The following is a 19,784-nucleotide window of genomic DNA, read 5'->3' as shown; positions in this document are numbered from 1 at the left end:
GTCCAACTCTCACATCCATACATGACTACTGGAAAAACCATAGCTTTGACTAGCCAGACCTTTGTTGGCACAGTGATGTCTCTGCTTTTTCATACACTGCCTAGGTTTGTCATAGCTTTTCTTCCAAGGAGCAAGCATTTTACAGACATGGAAATTGGTTTTTAAATTGGAAGCTTATCCAAGGCCCCACCATTGTAGTTGGTGGTAAGGCTGGGTTCCTCACCAGGTCTGTGTCTGGCTCTGGGGCCTCGGGGGACAGGAGAGGGTTTGTGAGGATCCTGTGCTCTCTGAAGCGAGCTGCCCCAGACCAGGTCTCCTCTGTCCCCCTCTGGCAGCTTTACCAGATCCATCCGTCCCACAGCCAGCAGATGTGGGTCATCGATATGGTATGTCTGCACAACATGAACCTGGTGGCCATTGCATCCACGGACCAGAGGATAGGTGAGTCCCTGCCGCTCCCCAGGCCTGCGCCCGGCCACTGGGAGCCGTGCATTTGCACTTGGAGAGATCTGTCACTCAGCCAACCATGAGCTGGACTGGAGTCCCCTGGGAGGATTGCTGGGTGGTGACTAGTGAGGCAGCTCACTGTCACCAGAGATGACCGCCCCCCGCCTCCAGCCTAGGACACAGGTTTAGGTTCCCCTGCGGGCCTCCTCCTTTGTCTCTTCCCCAGAGTTCTTTGATATCAGCAGCCACAAATGTGCCCGGGTCTTCACCTTCACTGATCTGGACAGCTGCGTCCTGACCATGGACTACTGGTGAGTCTCCTGGGAGAGTGCCTCAGGGTCTCGGCAGCAGCCGCATCACTCAGTGGGGCTGGGGTCTCCAGAAAACCTCTCTGGAAGTGGCTCTGGAGTGGCCCCACCTCTGTACCTGTGTCCTCTTTCCTCCAAGCCGCTCCTCTTTCAGGCCTCTCTTCGTGGTCACTCAGACCACTGAGTCTTCCGCGACTCCTCTTCCTTTCCCTCCTGCACCGGGTTAGCCGTCAAAGCTGGCCTGTCCTGCTGTGGCCTGAGGGCTCTGAGAACGTCATGGTCCATTGGTAGGGTGACCTGCAAAGAGCTGCCGAAGGACCAGAGAGCCATTTATTTAGCTTTTAAAAAAATGTGCTGATTTCTCTTGTTCCCTGGTTCCCTGATGGTCTGGATCCGGGTAGCTGGGCCCATGTTTGTCGGCTGTTGGGGTCCAGGCTGGAAAGCTGTGTGGGCTCTGCCCTCACTCCTGAGGTGGCTGAGGGCCTCGGAAGTCAGGGAGGGGTGGGCGGTGGTGCCGGACATGCCCAGCTGCTCCGTGGTCTCCTCTGTCTCCCCATTTCCAGGTCGGACTACCACAGGGCTGTGTTCTGCTACGGGGACACCAAGGGCAATGTCATCATCTTCACCTCTGATGATGTGACCACCGGGCTCTTCAACCCCCGAGTCCTCCCCAGGACCTCCAAATGGGGTAGGGAGGCGTGGGGAGTTGGAGGAGATGGCCCTGTCCTGGGAGCTCCTCCCCATCCTGTCCCTGGGGAGGTGGTACACCAGTGTGCTCAGCTCAGAACCACCTACAGGGGTAGGGGACGGGTGACAGCAGGGCAGGGACAGGGCTGAGGAGACGGGCAGTCTCTCTGAAGGTGGGAAATTGTGCCTGTGGGGGCTGGTTCAGGGGCTGAAGCAGGGAGTCTTCAGAACCCTCTTCATCCTAGGGATAAAAAATCTGTGGCAGCTGTGTGACCCCTCTGGGCCTTGGGACAAGGGCATGCTTCCTCCATCATGTGAGCAGAGTTCTGCTCCCCGTGGCTGGGAGCTGCCTGTAGGCGGGGAGTGGGGTGGAGCTGAGAGGCTGCCCTGAAGGTGGGCTCTGCGGGGCCTGGAGGAAAGCCCAGCTCCACAGCATGAATCAGCACCTGACCTTCACCGAGCCCTTGGGGGCTGAGCATGTCACCTCCTGCAGTTCGCCTGCGCCTGGAGGGGCTGATGTCAGTCTGCTAAGGGAGGAGCAGGGGAGGGTAAAGGGGCTGAAGGCTTGCACAGGCCCCACAGTGATGACTGAGATCCCAGGCAGGCAGCCTGCCCCGGAGCTGGCACTTGAACCTCTTGCTGGGCTGTATCTCAAGCTGACTAAATGCTGGAGGGTGCTGTTTGGGGATGCTCTGCCAAGCAGCAAGGGATCCCATGGCCTTGGAGCCTGGGGCTGTCGGGGGCTTGTCTGAGCTGGACCCTGCCCAGGATCGAGACTTCGACCCACAGTGTCAGTCCTCCAGGCTGCTCCACATCCATCTAGAGGAGGTGGAGGCCATAGGGGCCCCAGCCCCCAGGAACACTGACTCCCCTCCATCCAGGATTCCAGAGTGGCTACTTGGGTTTCCAGTCAGAGTTTCTGAGCAGGACTCTCTCCAGGGGCTCCCAGGCTTTGGTGACACCTCCTGCCTAGCTTGTTGGGCAGCATCCACTACCGGCCAGGCGGAAGACGGGTCCTGCCCTGGACGCAGAAGGGGTCTGGCACCCCATGTGCCTGCCTCATCAGCCTCTACCCCTGGTGCCCACCCTGCCCTGAGCCAGCCCACCCTGGTCACTCTATGCCACCCTGCAGATTGGCACGGAGGTTGTGGTGTTCTTTGAGCTGAGTGGTGGACAGGAAATTGGAAGGGAGGCAGATGAGGCTGGAGTGTTGAATGCGAGTCCTTTCACGCCACATGCTGACTCAAGGCTGGGGACAAACAAGAAGGGGCGTATAGCACTGTGTTGCCTTGGGAAGGTCTGGACAGACCAGCTCTGTGTGACCTGGACCCTGTTGCTTAACCTCTCTGTGCCTCGGTTCCCTTAATCGAATGGGGATGAGCACATTCAGTTCATGGATTTGCTATAAGGTGGAAGGAGAGAAAGTGGAGGGCAGGGCTGTGCTTACCATGCATGCTCCAGACATGCTTGCTTTATGACACATACATGCACCTTCTTCTTGGAACTTGTATTTGCCAGACAAGATGGGGCATGTAGTTTGAAGCAGAATGACAAACTCCCAAATGACTATTTTCAGAATGAATAAGATCCCAGGTTCTCAGTTCATTCTCCGCTCCTGCAGAATCCGAGCTCTCTAATGGAGACTCAATAGGGAAGAGTTGAGTCTCTAAAATCTGGCTCCAGTTCTGACAGGGGGACTCTGGGCAGCAGTGTTTATTGGCTCGGGTCTGTTTTTTGGGTGTTGAGTTCAGTGTCTGCACTGAACTCGCCAGGACGCAGGGAGGCTTGAGCAAGCATTTGTATGCGAAAGCCTTTTGAGATGCATGGGAGTTGCAAACCAGCTGAAGGGGTCTTGCTTTTGAGGTCTTGTTTGTCCTGCAAATAGGAAGACTTGGTGACCTGGGCCTTGATTTTCTCCCCTATCAGATAACTGGACCAATGTTTCTACCCGGAGGCTTCTAAGTGAGAAGTCCCCTATGTATAGAAGTTACCGGCTGAAGGTAAGGGGGCCCTTTCCTTGGTTGTTTCCATGGTAACTATCTGTACACATGTACCACTCAGAAATAAATACAGCAGGTGGATCTGCCCTTGGGTCTGTGGCACTGGTCCCCGGGGAAGGGGTGGAGGCACCTGCTGGGTCCCGCCGGCTCTTTCTGCAGAATCCCCAGGCGAGGCTGGTCTCTCTCACCACCTTCCTTGCTCAGACAGTCCCCTCCTGGGTGGCTTCTCATCAGTGCCCACTTCCTTTCTCCACATGGTGCTTTCTGCATTCAGCAACTTCAAGAATCATTAGCTAGAAATACAGTCAGGTCACTCCTTTGCTCAAAATCCCAGTAGCTGTCCTGTTTGAACAAAGTCTCAAGTGCACCCCACGACCATCAGGACAGGAAGGGCTCTGGCCCCTGGCTTGTTTCTTGCTTTCTACCTTGCTTCTCCTCCCTCTGCCACAGAAATGCCAGCAAACTTTCCTGTTCTCTGAGTACAAAGCCCTCCACACTGCAGGACCTTGACACGTGCCATTCCTGTAGGCTACCATGTTCTCCCCCACTTACTGTATGCACCCCTCTACTTCCTTTGGGTCCTAACCAGCCAGCCTAGCACAGTCCTGCTTGCCATCCACCTCTGCCTTCATCCCTTCACTGAAGCGCTTATAGGAGTGGTCCCCAACCTGGCATGAGGGAATGGTTTCATGGAAGACAGTTTTTCCATTGACTGGGGTGGGGGATGGTTTCAGGGTGATTCAAGCACATTATATTTATTGTGTAGCTTATTTCTATTATTATTGCATCAGCTCCACCTCAGATCATCAGGCATTAGATCCTGGAGGTTGGGGACCCCCTGGCATATAAGATTGTGGCACCTGTCACAATGATTGTTTTTCTCCCATACCTCTGAGCTGTTCTCTGACATGAGCTGGCTTTCCTATAATTCAACTCAATCCTAACACTGTCTACCCAAAGATAGCATCAGACCCTGCGGGTTAAGGGTCCCACGAGACTGCCCTCCATTTCCGATGCCAAGTGCAAGTTCAGGTTGTCACCTGTGCTGTGACCCACCGGCATAAATGAGGTTTCCATGACCCCTCTCCTTGGGTTCGATTAATTTGCCAGAGTAGCTCACAAAACTTGGAGAAAGGTTTTTCTTCACTAGATCACCGTTTTGTTTTGTTTTTTAATAAAAAGATGTAATTTAGGAACAGCAGAGATGCAGAAGGCATGGCAGAAGGTGGGGTGGAGCTCCCACCCCTGCCTGGGTCCCCACTCTCCCTGTACGTGTTCTCTATCCCAGAAGCTTTCTGAGTCCCATCCTTTTGGGTTTCTATGGTGGCTTCGTTACATAGGCATGATTGATCGCTTCATCAGCCATTGGTAATCAAATCATCCTCCAGCCTTCACCGTGACAGGCACTTGGTGAAACAGCGCACATGAAACCCACCTCAGTTCCTGACGACCCCTCCAGTCACCTTGTCCATTCTTGTCCTAGAGAGGAAAATCTTCTGACTGGAAGGCCAAGCATGGGCCAGACCTCAGAGTGCATCCAGTCAGGCCATGCCCTTGGCCTGTGGGTTGCAGCCCTTTTTCCATCCAAGTTGCACCAGATAACATCCTCGTGTTCTGCATACCTCATCCTGACAAACATGAGGAGGGTGTGGGGGAGCCGGGAAGCACTGGCTCCCTGTCGACTAGGGATGAGGGTGGATGACAAGGGCTGTGGACTAGGCAGACTTGAATCCATCCTTTCTCCCACCTTGGGATGGTGTCACAGAGAATGGTATTAGTATGCACTTGACCTAGCCTGTCCTCTAATCTATAAACAAGAGTTCATGTGACAGGAGATTTCAGTGCTTCTCACCTGTTCCATTGACAACTGGTGGCCACACTGTCCTGGTCACATTACCTGGCTAGAACTGCGGGGCCGGAGCTCTTTGTCAGAGCCTTGATCACTAGCACTAGACTCGGGATCTCCTGGCCCTTCCAGCCCCTGATACCTGCCACTTTCTGGGAGCTGGGCCTGGACGACTGTGCTTGCATTGGGTCTCCCACCACCATCACTCTCTTTCCAGGCTCTCCACCTCAACTGGTGTCAACAGGTCAAGTTCATCCCCCAGCTGAACCTGGTGGCCTCCTGTTCTGCCATTGACAAGTCCTCTTTGGTGCTGACAGTATTGCCATCCAAAGTCCCAGACAGCCTCAAGTAAGGGGCACCCATCTCCAGGTGGAGGTGGTGGGTCTGGGAGAGGGTGGGTGGTGACACTGACTCTGGGATGCCGGCTTCATTTCAGCCACACGTGGCCATCCCTGCTGAGAGGTGGCCTGCCTCCAGGACAGTGGCATCTCCTGTGGGCAGTACAGAGGCCTGTGGATCAGGCTGGGTACAAAGAATCAGTGTGTGTCCTGAGAGCCAACAGTGGGCTGTGGTGGTTGGAATATGGGCTCTGGAGTCTGTTTTTTGTTTTTTTAAATTGAGATTGTCCGTTTTGAAAATTGACATATTAAGTTTCAGGTGTGCAATAGAATGATTTGATACTCATATATAATTTGTGAGGGCTTCCCTGGTGGCTCAGTAAAGAATCCACCTGCAATGTGGAAGACCTGGGTTCGATTCCTGGGTTGGGAAGATCCCTTGGAGGAGGGCATGGCAGCCCACTCCAGTATTCTTGCCTGGAGAACCCCATGGACAGAGGAGCCTGGCATGCTACAGTCCATGGGGTCCCAAAGAGTTGCACACGACTGAGTGACTAGACACATGTATTGTAAAATGATCATAGTGAGTCTAGTTAACATCTGCCACCACACACAGTTACACATTTCTTTTTTCCTTTCCTGTGATGAGAACTCTTATAGAGTCTGGTTTTAATCATTCTGGCATTGCCACCAGCAGCAAAAATACAAGGTCTCTTTTATCTACCAATCTATACACAAAATTCAGCACAAAGGCTGGCACACAGTATGAGACAGTCAGAAAAATGTTTTCTGAGTGAAGAGATGAATGTGAATTGCTTTACTTCTGTGAACCTCCGTTTCCTCCTGTTGTCAAAGGGGACGATAACAGCCCTTCACTTACCTCAAGGCTTACGTGAGTGAGCGCTGTACGTGGCCTGTATTCAGTAGTTGGCCACGCTAATTCTTTGGAGATGGTTCTAATATATTTCCTTCATTTTTGATTCTTTTACCCTAGAGGGAATATTTTCTTCTGTTGTCTTTTTTTATTTTTTGAAAATCAATTGTTAGGAATTCCCTGGTGGTCCAGTGGTTAGGGTTCCACGATTTCACTGCTGAGGGCCCAGGTTTCATTCATGATTGGACAGCTAAGATCCCAAAAGCTGCATTGTGCAGCCAAGAAAATAAAATCAACTGTTAGTCATACAGGTATATGCGTATATGTAGAAAAGATTCAAACATAAATTAATCTGAAATCTTGTGGGGCCTCCTCCCCATTCCTTTATCCAGTCCTCAAGTCCTGGAACTAACTCTAGGCTGGAGGAGGGGAGCATATGCCTGGGGTGGTGGGGAGGCTTCCATCTTGCTTTTTGTGCTTTGAGTGGAGTAGTGTGGTGGCATTTTGCTTGGAGCTGGTTTGTCGGTTTGGTTCCTCTGATTTGGTGGGAGTATTACCTCATGTTGGTGATATGTCTTTCATTCAGCTTCTTGTTTTATTGGGTCTCAATGGCAGGAGGCTGTCACACGGATTACCACATTGTGGCCACAAGAGCCTCAGTGGCTGGCCCTGCTGCCTTCCCACTCAAGCCGCATTGGCCCCCTCATGGTTCAAGCATGCTCCTGCCCCTAGGCCTTTGCATTGCTCCTCTCTGCCTGTTTTTTTGTTTTTGAAACATTTTTCCTTTTATGAAAGATTTTAAACAAATAGAAGTAGAGAAATAGTATAACGCTTTCCAAGTTTGATCCCTAGGTTGAGAAGATTCCCCTTAAGAAGGGAATGGCTACCCACTCCAGTATTCTTGCCTGGAAAATCTCATAGACAGAGGAGCCTGGTGGGCTACAGTCCATGGGGTTGCAAAGAGTTGGACACAACTGAGCAACTAACGCTTTAATATTCCTAGTACTATTGAAGTTAATCTTTAGCCAAGTGTCTCAAAAACATATTTTTATTATTATTTGGAATTAGATATGGGCAAGGTTCTAGGACGGTTCCGAGCAGAGGAATGGTGTGGTCTGACTCGCGGAGCATCTTTCTGGCTGCTCTGTTGCAAGTGGTGGTTGCGGTGGTATTAGTCGCTAAGTCCTGTCCAACTCTTGTGAACCCATAGACTGCAGCCCTCCAGGCTCCTCTGTCCATGGGATTCTCTAGGCAAGAATACTGGAGTGGGTTGCCGTTTCCTTCTCCAGGGGATCTTCCCAACCCAGGAATTGAACCCGTGTCTCCTTCATTGCAGGCAGATTCTTTACCGACTGAGCTAAGAGGGAAGCCGTATATGTGCAGGAGGGGAAATAAGGACACCAGTAAGGATGCCATTGTATTAATTCAGGGTACACATGATAGTGGCCTGGAGTCCGCCAGGAGTGGAGATGGAGATATATTTTAGGGCTGGGTTGCAGAATATGTAGTTACACACATGCTCATACCCCGTTTCTTCATGTGTGAGTGCAGTACACACTCTGGCCAGCAGGTGACACCATTGACTGCTCTTGTTCAGTCTCTCAGTTGTGTCCAATGCTGCGAGCCCACGGACTGCAGCACGCCAGGCTTCCCTGCGCATCACCAACTCCCGGAACTTGCTCAAACTCATGTCCGTTGAGTCCGTGATGCCTTCCAATCATCTCATCCTCTGTCATCCTCTTCTCCTCCTGCCTTTAATCTTTCCCAGCATCAGGGTCTTTTCCAGTGAGTTAGGTGATGCCCTCTTGGGGCATGGCCTCTGCAGGTGGGGCGGGCACTGTCAACCCAAATTCTGCCTCTGGAGTGGCCTTGTGGACGTCTTCCCTGAGTCCCACCCTGACCTTCCAATCTCTTCCCCACGCAGAAGTCTCCTGCAGACCGGGTCTCCTCCAGCTGTCTGTTTCTCTCCCTGCAGGACTTGCCATGATGTGTACATGCCCATTTCCTTGTCTCTCTATTCTTTGCTCTGGTGGTTTTCCTCTAGAAGGGAGGCTCCAGTGAAGGCAGGAGCATCCTGTCTGCTCATCCTGGAAGGGCATAGGAACTGGGAAAGCTTCGTTGAATAAATGGGTGAATCAGCCTGAAATAATTTCTAGTAACATTTTGAGACAGTTCTTCCAGAATATTTCTTTGCACACAGTAAGTGTGGAGGGAGACATATCTGGTTTGACAACACAGATATCTCATATGCTTTTCTTGAGTTTTAGAGGAATCCTTCTGGCTGGGGGGTGGGGAGCACAGGGAATTGGGAGAAAAGCAGGCGGTTAGGAGCCCCCCACCCCAGGAGGCTGATACAGAAGTGAAGGGGGCCTGGGCCCTGGTGGGATGTGGACAAAGAGGATTTGGGGCTCAGCTGAATAATGGGAATTCAGGAGAGGGAGGCTCTATGGTGATAACCAGGCTTAGGCCTCTGGGTAGTGGCAGAGGAGCAGTTCAGGGCCAAGTTTGGTTGAGAACATGCGGAGTTGAGTTTATTTGCTTGTGGCTGTGCTGGGTCTTCGTTGCTGTGTGCGGGCTTTCTCTAGTTGCTGTGAGTGGGGCTACTTCTCACTGCAGTGCGGGAGCCTCTCGTCGCGGGGGCGCCTCTTACTGCAGAGCACACGCTTTAGGTACATGGGCTTCAGTAGTTGCAGCACGTGGGCTCAGTGGTTGTGGCGCACGGGCTTAGTCGTTCCACAGCATGTGGGATCTTCCTGGACTGGGGATCAACCCGTACCCCCTGCGCTGTCAGGATGATTCTTATCCACTGTGCCACCAGTAAAGGCCTGGAGTTGAGTTTTGAAGGGAGAGTTTGAGTAGAAAGAGTCGGTGGGGCAGGATTTGTGGACACAAGGGAACAGCACATGCAAAGGCACAGAGCTTCTAGGGCTCTGGGGCCTGTGAGGCCAGTGGGCTTGACTTTCTCCCTGACCTTCCCGGAACCCCTGCCTGGGCCAACCTGCCCTCCTGAGCACCCCCCTGAACCCCCCTACCCTCCAGCCCTGCCGCACCTCTTACTTTCCTGGGGCTCGCGTTCTGAGCCTCCTGCCTCTTCCTGTCACGCTCATGCTGGGTCTGAGTCCTGACACCCCCCCGCCCCCCCCAGCCTTGGCCAAGCTCCCTCTTTCTGTGTCCTCATCGTGGCTGCTGACCGTCTTCAGGGTGTGTAAGGGTTCCAGTGACTCACAAGACAGCAGCCCGCACCGGGACCAGCAGGCAGCAGGAACTTTATTTTCTCCCCCGAGCCTTTGGGGGCCCTCCCCTCCCCCACCTTTTGGTTTGAGTCCTGGGTGGGAGGACCCTCATCCCAGTAGAGTGAAGGTGACAGTGGAGTTAAGCTTCCTGCTCTGGGGGCTGCTCTCACCTTCGCATGCAGGCGGGGCTGGGCGTCTCTTCCAGGCGCTGCTGGTTCCCGATGAGCTGGGGGCTGCAGGGCGAGCCCAGGGCAGGGTCCCAGGGGCTGCTCCTCTCCTTGGATGGAGAGGTAATGACTCGTCCCTGTACCCCCCACTCCCCACCACGGCCCTGCCTCCAGCTCCTCCCACCCCAGGCTCAGAAGCTCTCCCAAGGTCACAGGTCCCAGCCTGCCTCCTTTGCTGTTGTAGGGTTTCAGTGCTGAATTTGAGAAAAGGGATTCTTTGTTTCGATTACTGCCCAGAAAAGAACGTCCTGGGTAAGTAACCTTTGTATCACGTGAAAGGTGCTGGTCTGGCAGGACTAGGGTGAGGGCTGCTGAGGGCGTGGGACCTATCAGTGTTGAGGGGGAAGCCTCGTGGTGTCTGGCCTCTGGCCGCTCTGGTGCCCGCTCATGGGCATCTGGGGTGGAGTGGTGATACGGGCTTGCTTGGCTTGGTAGTGGAGGGGATGGGGTGGGGAGGGCAGGGATGGGTCGTAACAGCAGCTGTCATCTGGCTGGAGTCTGAGGCCTGCCCAGGACAAGGTCCCAGCACAAGCCCCTAGTGGCTGATACCCAGTTTTCAACTCCAGTGACTGGTGGCTATGACCCCCTCATCCGCCTGTGGAACCCCTACTTCTCAAGAAAGCCCTTGTGGATGATGAAGGGGCATCAGACTTCGGTGACACACATCGTTGTGAATGGCAAGGACAGCAGCATCCTCTTCAGTGTCTCCAAGGACAAGGTGTCACCCTAGGGGAGCCCAGCCCTGATGCCCACTCCCCCGGCCCATAAGTTCCCATTTCCCAAAGATGCTGGCCCATGGTTAATGAGCTAGCTCAGCTAGCCAGGGAGCTGCCAGTTGGCGGGAGCCTGAGGCTCAGGGAGTGGTGGGACCTCCCTGCCCATGGTCCCACCCCTGGCCAAAGGTCTAGAGGGGGGTACCCCAGGTGGCACCATGTGTCTCTGACCACCTCACCCCCCACCACAATAGAAGCCTGAGCCCAGCTCGGAGCAGCCCACTAGAGCTGCTTTCCATGTAGCCCAGCCTGGCTACTTAGTTTGTGGTCCTGGGCGGGCCCTTCGCTTAACTGGGTCTCAGTCTCCTCATCCAGAGAATCCCTGTTGAGTGGTTTAGAGGAAGGCAGGTGGTAAAGGAGCAGTGGCCTGACTGACACATGGTAGGTGTACAACACAGGTGAGCCTTTCCCCTCCCCCAGACCCAGACTTGCTGCTCTCAGCTCTCCCAGTGACCTCTCTTGGCTGCCCTGGCTGTCAGGGCCAGCTGGACCTTTCTCAAATGCCCGAGGTCCTCTGCTCAGGTCCGTTACTCTGCTCCTCTGAGCTATGGGTTCAGAATCTCTCCCCACCTACTGGGGATTGCACATATACAGTCCCAGGTGTCTTCCTGCGGGGGACAAGTTTGTGTCTTCTGGGACTTGGTAGATCAGGAGTGGGCAGAGCCCTTGGGTCACCAGGACATGCTCCCCAGCACACCCCACACTTGTTATTGTCTGGAATGCTGCTGGCAGCGCCGGGAGCTGGGCATCGTCCCCTCTGATGAAGACTCTGAGACTGGAGGGGTGGGGAGACAGAAAGAGATGCTCACGGTCAGCGATGAGCAGAGCCAGGGTGTGGATGAGGTCTGTGGATTCAAGCCCCTGCCCTGTCCAGTTTGCTGCCAATGCCCCCGGGTGAGGAGTGTCCCACAGGGACTTCCACGGGCCCCTCTGGGGACACTTCCTCAACTTGGGAGGAACCCAGGGGGACAGGCTGGGCTTTTGGGCAACTATGCTGGCAGTTCTGTCTGTGCCCCGCCTGGCTTTACTGGAGGGAGGCCGGGGTGGGAGCTGCATGTCTGGTGGGGCATGGGCTGCCTGGTGAGTTCTCCATCGTCAGCTGATGAGCAGCAGATGCTCAAGCAGGGTAGACACCTTGGGAGGAGGAGACTGGGAGTAGAGTGTATGGCTCAGGTTCCTCATTTGACCGTAAGCAAGGACTGATGCTGAAGCTGAAACTCCAAAACTTTGGCCACCTGATGCAAAGAACTGACTCGTTTGAAGAGACCCTGATCCTGGGAATAAAGGAAGGCAGGAGGAGAAGGGGACGACAGAGGATGAGATGGCTGGATGGCATCACTGATTCAATGGACATGAGTTTGAGTAAACTTTGGGAGTTGGTGGTGGACAGGGAAGCCTGGCGTGCTGCAGTCCTTGGGGTTGCAAAGAGTCGGACACAACTGAGCAACTGTACTGAGCGACTGAACTGAACCTGAACTGAACGATGTCTCTGGGCCTCCCAGGTGGAGCTAGTGGTAAAGAACCCACCTGCCAATGCAGGAGATGTAAGGGATGTGGGTTCGATCCCTAGATAGGGAAGATCCCATAGAGGAAGGCATGGCAATCCACTCCAGTATTCTTGCCTGGGAAATCTACAGTCCATGCGGTCGCACAGAGTCAGACACGACTGAGCGACTAAGCACACGTGCACAGTGTCTCCGTCATAGGCTTGTGGTCTGTGGCAGTGACTTAGCGCGGTGGCTGTGCTCCCAGGAGCACCCCCCGGCCTCAGGCCAGCTGCATCCCCGAGGACCCACTCTTGACCTCTCTGCCGATTTCCCACCCTCAGAATATTCGCGTGTGGGACCTGCAAGACTACCAGTGCCTTCAGTCCTTCTGCGGGAAGCATTTTGCCCTGGGACACTGCCCCATCACCAGCATCTACTTCCACAAAGAGGACAACTCACTCATCTGCAGCACCTATTCAGTGAGTGCGGTGCAGGAGGAAGGCCGGCCACGGCTGCACGAGGAGGGTCCGGGCCATGGCCACGGTCTGTGACCCACGGGACACCGAGGGGTGGTCACATCCTGTCCTGACCTGCTTTATGTCATGAGGACAAAGCTGCTGGGCTCTGTGGCCTGGCCCTCAAAGCGCTGTCCCCTGTGATTTCCTGGAGGACTGTTTCTAGGCTCCCAGTGGTCACCCTCTATGTTGCTCTTGCTGCTCTCTTGACCTTTGCCTCCTCCACTCCCTCCTCTGGAAGCCCACCTTGACCCCCAGGCTAGGTTAGAAGCCTTCACTCCAGGCTCCCTTGCCTGCCCTGGGTCACAGCCCTTATGACTCTGTCCTGTCATGCTTACATGACTGTCTTTCCTGCCAAATCGTGAACCCCCCAGGAGGGCAGGGTCCACACCCACACCCGAGAAGTCCCTCTGAAGGAGAGAACCTGGAGGGACCTGCTGTGAAGCCTGTCTGTGAGCCGTGACTTAGCTGGTGCCCATGTGAGGTCTGCCCTGAACCCCTCAGGATGGGACAGCCTGGGAGAAGCACAAGGGGCTGACTGTCCAGGGTGCCGGTGGTGGGGGTGCTGTGACAAGGTGGAGGTTAGGGGGCTACAGGGATGCTTGGCAGCCAGTAGAAGAGATTCGATCCAGAAAGGGAGACGAGGGGGTCATCTGTGGTTGAGAGGAAGTGGTAGCTCTACATGGTTCTTCTTCCCTCTGTTGACCGGGTGGCACACACAGTGTCCTTGTGCCCTTGGCTGACTCTCCCAGATGGCAGGTGTCCTGAGAAGGGAGTTGGTGGGTTCCTTTCCCTCTGCTGTGTGTCAGGACGGCTGTCAGCACTTGCTGAATTCAACAGACCTTTGAAGTCCATTTCAAAGAGGAGAGTATATTAATTAGGCACTGGCCCATCCCTCAGGGAACTCATGGGGGAGTAGCATAACAGATAATTTTAATAGAAAATGCTGTGCGTTATGATGTAGACATGTGCTGGGTGCCTCATGGAGCACAGAGAAAGGATCCTGAGCCTGGCTGGAGGCTAAGGCAGTCAGGGAAGGCTTCCTGGATGAGGGGACACCAAATCGAGGCCTTATGCTTTTCAGAAGTTATAAAAGGGACCTTGGACTGGGTTTTGGGGTTGTAGAAGCTCTAGGGTTTGGAAGCTCTGATCTCAGGAAGTGGGGGCATGGAGTTGGGGTGAGGTGTCAGCAAGCCTGCATGCAGTTGAGGGTGTCTTGGTGTCTTGGTTTGCTGGAAGTTTCTCCCTGGGTCCAGTCCCTGACAGCAGGCCCTTCTGACTGCCCAATTGTCTGCCCCTCCTCCCTACAGATTGGAATCCTGAAAGGGCACCTGGAGACCCAGGGGCCTGGGAGAGCAGAGGAAAAGTCCACTACTTACAGCGCGCCCCTGTGCGCCGTCCTCTACAGCAAGGTTTTCAAGCAGGTCAGTGGGCAGCAGCTTGTCTCTAGGGTTGGCAGCAGGCACAGGGGGCGGGCTGGGGCAGGACTCTCAAGCTTGGGTGGTGGTTCGGGGCAGCGGGAGATCGGCGAGCAGCCATCTTGCACAGGGGTTGCCCTGGGGGAGACCGGAGCTCCACCAAGTGGCCATTGGGTCATCAAACTCCTCTGAGCCTGTGTGCCCCTGGCTACCACCCCAGGTCAGTTCTGGGCGGCCTTCTTTCCTCTGTGTGTGATGGAACACGGGGTGTGGGCTGCTCTTTGAGGATCCTTGGGTGGGTGTTGCTCCTGGAGGTCATTTCTAGGGAAACCGTGTTTCAACTTTGTTATGGAAGGGGAGGGAGCCCAGGCTGTGGTCCTGAGCAGAGATCTCTGCGTTGGGCAGAGCAACTGGGCATGTAGATTCTGAAGTGTGGGGACAGGAGGGGCTCCTGGGCCCTCTGCCCCCTCCCACTGGTACCCATTTCCTGGCCCGGGCTCTGGGTAGGGTGGCTCTGTCTGCTGCAACGTGGGCTTGGTGGTGGGAGGCCAGCACTTACCTCTTTGGGTTTCCCTCTCGTTCTGGCTCCTGGCACCACCACTCCTCATACCTTAGGGCTCCTCAATGCCCTTAAACAGTTAAAAAAAAATCCCCCTTATGCAACTTTTCTAAATGTTCTCAGTGGGAAGGTTAGTCTGAAGGAACATCCCTGTGACTGTTTCGTCGTCACAGTCATGATGCTTCAGGTGGGGAGACCTATCTTTACCCAGCATTGCCCTGCTTAGGGGGCCGTTAGTGTATTTCCTGTTGTTTTTTTCCTATCCTTCATGTTAATGCTTTTTCAGTAAGTGTCTTTTCCGGATTAGATATGCTTTTCTCTGGAAAGATTCTGATAAATTCCCATTTCAGAGTTAAAGGGGATTTCACCAAAGCGGTTCCTTCTAAAAGAACTGTGCCAGTTTGCACAGGGCAGAGGAAGGCCTGTTTTCAAGAGTGGGTTGTCCTGCAGCAGGAGGGCCCGGAGTGCCTGTCTTCTCGGTACACTGAGTGGTGGCTGGGCTACCAGCAGTCATGCCAGCTGGCGGCTGCCCTTGGGAGTGGGGGCCTTCCCCTCCCCAGGAGCCCCGGCTGTGTGCTTCCCCACAGGTAGTGAGCGGCTGTCTGAGCGGCATGGTGAGTGTGTGGGAGGTCGTGACGGGCAGGAGGCTGATGGAGTTCTCAGTGACGGGTGACCAGCAAGTGGAGCTGACCGCCATGTCCCTGGATGAGTCAGAGGGGTGCCTGCTCACGGGTCTGCGTGACGGCACTGTGAAGATGTGGAACTACAGTGTTGGCGAATGCCTGCTGACCTTCCCCAATGCGGACCAGTTAGAGGTCAGTCTGGCCCATCAGCTGGGGCCTGGGGGCCCCTTACAGCTCCTGTGACCCCAGCACATGCTATTTTTCATGTCTCCCTGAAAGGCTGTGCACACAGACTCCCTGGCTTTGTGGCTCCCTGAGCCTGTTTGCATAAAATGAAGATAGTTGAGATTTCCCTGAAGGTCCAGTGGTTAAGACGTCACCTTCCATTGCAGGGGGTGGGGGGTTTGATCCTTGGTTGGGGAGCCAAGATCCCACATGTCTTGAGGCCAGAAAAACCAACACATAAAACAGAAGCCATATGGTAACAAATTCAATAAAGACAAAAAACGGTTCACATAAAAAAAATCTTAAATAAAATGAAGATAGATAATAGGGCCTGTCCTCCACAGACGTTCTTCAGATGTCAGCTACTCTTGCTCTTTTAGTGTGTTGGCCCTTCTCATCTTATATCTTGGGAGGATTTTCCCAGGTGGCTCAGTGGTAAGGAATCCACCTGCCAGTGCAGGAGACTCAGGAGACGTGGGTTCGATCCCTGGGTCAGGAAGATCCCCTGAAATAGAAAATGGCAAACTGCTCCAGTATTTTTGCTTGGGGAATTTCACAGACAGAGGAGCCTGGTCGGCTGCAGTCCATGGCGTCGCAGAGACATGACTGAGCGACTGAGCACACAGGCAGCTACATCTTAGGGCTTTAGGTGGCCTTGTTGGCAGTGGGGTTGTGTGATTCAGAGCCACCCATACCCCTGTTTGGGAAATGCCCACCAGCATTGTGAGGAAGGTCTGTGGGTGTGGCAAAGTGCAAAGCCAGCAGTTCCTCTTTGGGACTTGAGCCTATTACAAACTTGTGACACAGTTCTTGAAGAAACTCAGAAGGAGCACTTGGCCAAGAAGCCAAGGATTAGGGACTGGTCCAGATCCTATGACTCAGTTGTGTGACCTTAGCCAGAGTTGACCTTGGCTTCCCTCCTGTCCCCTATAAGATGGACATGGACACTTACACAATCTGCCGCCTCCAAGTACATCACATGGATAATGGAATGTGAAAGCACTCTGAAAAAAATATGGTGGTTTCGCCACTAGGGAAAGTCTCATCATCATGGAGAGTTTGGATTTCTTGCTTGGTATGGTTAGGAAGACATTTGGGGCCTGGGGCTATTTTCTCTGAGGTACCTTAGAGTTCTATTTCCTTTCCTCTTCAATAGATCAGTGGGATTGTCCACATGAATAAAGTGTTCTACACGACTGGTTGGAGTAAGAGGATCACTTATTACACGTGAGTAGCCAGGGCGCAGGGCTTCCCTGATTTGGCTCAGACAATAAAGAATCTCCCTGCAATGTAGGAGACCCGAGTTCGATCCCTTGGACGGGAAGATCCTCTGGAGAAGGAAATGGCAACCCACTCCAGAATTCTTGCCTGGAGAATTCCATGGACAGGGGAGCCTGGTGGGCTATAGTCCATAGGGTTGCAGGGAATCGGACACGACTGAGCGAGGAAATCACCGCTGGCCAGGGTGCACGTGGGAGGTGAGGGCAGCTGGCCCTTCTCTCTTTACTGAAGGTGGGCTCCTCCATCCCAGCTTTGCCGGTGACGGGAACGCCAAGCAGGAAGTTAGTGCAGGCTGAGGTTTACTGCTTCGTCCTCTCATCTATCCACTTATTCATCACCCCATGAGGCCAATAGGCTTTGTGCTAGGTGCTGGGAATGGGTATAAGCAAGAACATGAAGTCTCCATCCTCCTGGAACTCAGACACTAATAAAATAATTTATAATGATAGTCTGTTCAGTGGTATGAAAAAAAAATACAGGTTTCTATGGGGAGGGGACAAAATCTAATCTAGTGTCAGGGGCCATCAGAAAAGGCTCATCTGAGGTGTCATGGGTGGAGTGGGATCTAAAGAGTGAACAGGAGAGGTCTTAGTGAAGCAGTGAGGGGATGGGGACAGCAGTGACATTATAGGCAGAGGAATAGCAAGTGTAGGGTCCCGTCCTCTTCAGAGAGCCTTTCTAGGGTCACAGTTTCCCCTTCCTTCAGCCTGAGGTCTTACTCAGGTGTCTGAATGGGGTGAATCTGTAAGATTAGTGTATGTGAAGCCCCTAGGACCGGGCCTTTACAGCAGGCACATAGCAGATGCTCAGTTAATGCGGTCAGCAGGGCAGAACTCCAACTCTGCTCTGCACCTCCTCTAGAGGGCTCCTCCTCTGGAGGGCTCCAGTCTGGGTCAGTGCTTGGAATCCTAGAGGTTTGGATGTTCTTCTCCCAGGATACCAATAAGGCTGAGCGCTCCACCCTCCTGCCTCCGGGCATGTGTGCAGGTTCCACAAGATCAAGCCGGTGCTCTTATGCTACCACTGGCAGACCTTCCACACGGAGGATGTCCTGAGCATGGCCAAGTACCAGAACCAGTTCATCGCCACCTCCTCCTACAACGGGGACATCCTGTTCTGGAACATTGGCACCTTCAGGCCCATCCTCAATTTCAACGCCTCTCAGAGCCCCTTGCCCTTGCTGCCCAAGAGGGTATGGTCAGCAGAAGCATGCTGTCCTCTTTGTGCTCTCTCATCTGTGAGCCAGAACCATGTAGGGCTGGGGGGTGGGTCAGGGAGGTGGAAGGGAGTGATGGTGACTTGTTCTGAGGAGTTTGGGAGCTTGGGAGGTAGGTGGTAGTTCTTATAATTATCCTCATTTGACAGATGAGGAAACAGGCACAGAGAGGTTAAGTATCTCTCCTGAGTTCACACAGCCATCAGGTAATAGATCCAAATCCATGTCTGACTCCAGAGCCCTGTGACTCTAGTCCTATTCTCCCGAGGAGATTACTGTCTCCTTGAAGGTGGCTCACATTGACCCATCGCTACTGCAGATTACTGCTCTGGGCTCACTGGGCTCTTGGTAGGACTTGGGAAGCTCCCACAGTCTCTGAATGGTTGTATCTTTGCAGATTAAAGCTGGAGTGGGCCTTTGGGGTCACCCCGTCCAGTAGTTTTCCAAACTTGTGGAGAGAGACTTGGAGGCTATTACAGCAGCTTCTCCAGAACGCTTCAGCTTTTTGTCTATTTTATACTTTGGAGTTTCCCTTCAGACTAAAAACTACCTCAAAAATACTTGGAAAGCACTGTCCACTTACAGATGGGGAGACCGAGTCCTTCCTGGGCACTGTCCCCTGCCCATGGGTGCCCCAGGGCCAGGCTTCTAAGCTCTGGTCCGATGCTGTTAAGGGTACAGGGTTTCTGGGAAGCAAGCCCAATGCACCTGGAGGGCCTGTGGTGTTGTCGTTGCGCGGGGAGGCCTCCCTTCTGTATGGGATGAGGCAGTGCCTCACGGGGCTCCCTCCCATGCACAGGTGGAGGATGTGGATGACTGTGTGTTCGAAAGCCACAGACCCAGCAAGCCCTGCGTTGATCAGGAGAAGTGGGCTTACAAACCGCACCCGCAGCACCCGGGCCTCAGCACTAGGGCCATGGTCGATGTCAACCTGCGGCGGAACCTGATGTCGGCGCCTCCAGTGATGAGATGCCCCAGAGACAAGGAGCCGGCAAAGCCGGTGCCCCTGAAGGTGGCTGCCCCGTGTCCCCACCACCTGAGGAGGCGCCTTGGCCAGGCGCGGGTGGGGTCCCTTCCGATTAGGCCCGTGGCTGCCTCGGGCCTGGGCCCAGTCTCTGCCAGGAGCATGGCCAGTACAGACCTAGTGTCTGCAGGCTCGAGGGTTAAGGGTACAGCTGAAGTTAAAGCCTTTCTCTGTCCTTGGGCTCCCATCACCCAGGCAGAGATGAGCCACCATGCCTCCTGCCCCAGAGAATGAGCTGTGGGGTTCTGAAGCCCGGAGGCACCACCACTTCCCTCCTCCTCTGAGGCCTGGCCTCTGCCCCAGGTTAACCTCCCCAGGCTTGTCTGACAGCCCTGTTCTGGAGCGGGGGAGTTGGAAGGAAGAGCAGGGGGTAGCTACACTCTCCTGCTGACCCAACGTGCATTGGCCTCTGACCTTTAGCCACGAAAACCGTGATCTCCAGTGAGGGGCTTGAGGGACCAGTCAGGTTGTATCAGCACCTGCAGTCTGATTCCCATTCCAGGGAGCTGGGCTTGAATGAGAAACCCCACCTTCCCCAGACATAGAGGGCTTGTGAGGCGCAGGGCAGTCTGCACCTCGACCCACACGACCTGCTGGATACATGCACGCCTGTCACTCTGAGGCTCTCAGACTATCCTTGAAGTGTCAGGACTGCATAACTACACACACATCCCTTGATCCTCACCTCTAGTGAGAGTGTCTT

General features: G+C 54.1%; 1 protein-coding gene across 1 annotated transcript in view; it reads left to right on the top strand.

Moving 5' to 3' along the window:
• EFCAB8 (EF-hand calcium binding domain 8) overlaps window positions 1-19,784 on the top strand; it is a 47,302-nt gene that overhangs the window by 13,214 nt on the left and 14,304 nt on the right. Inside the window, 13 exon segments of the mRNA XM_088843847.1 lie at window positions 336-441; window positions 674-758; window positions 1,319-1,443; window positions 3,369-3,442; window positions 5,506-5,636; window positions 10,145-10,212; window positions 10,527-10,678; window positions 12,562-12,699; window positions 14,046-14,159; window positions 15,300-15,527; window positions 16,717-16,787; window positions 17,829-18,033; window positions 18,857-19,069. Coding sequence (XP_088699973.1) covers window positions 336-441; window positions 674-758; window positions 1,319-1,443; window positions 3,369-3,442; window positions 5,506-5,636; window positions 10,145-10,212; window positions 10,527-10,678; window positions 12,562-12,699; window positions 14,046-14,159; window positions 15,300-15,527; window positions 16,717-16,787; window positions 17,829-18,033; window positions 18,857-19,069 — 1,710 coding nt within the window.

Source organism: Moschus berezovskii, chromosome 15, assembly GCF_049115385.1.
Source record: "Moschus berezovskii isolate FMDL1 chromosome 15, NW_MosBer_1.0, whole genome shotgun sequence".
Taxonomy (NCBI): Eukaryota; Metazoa; Chordata; class Mammalia; order Artiodactyla; family Moschidae; genus Moschus; species Moschus berezovskii.
The sequence above is the reverse complement of the archived record's forward strand: the minus strand, read 5'-3'. Positions and strand labels throughout refer to the sequence as shown.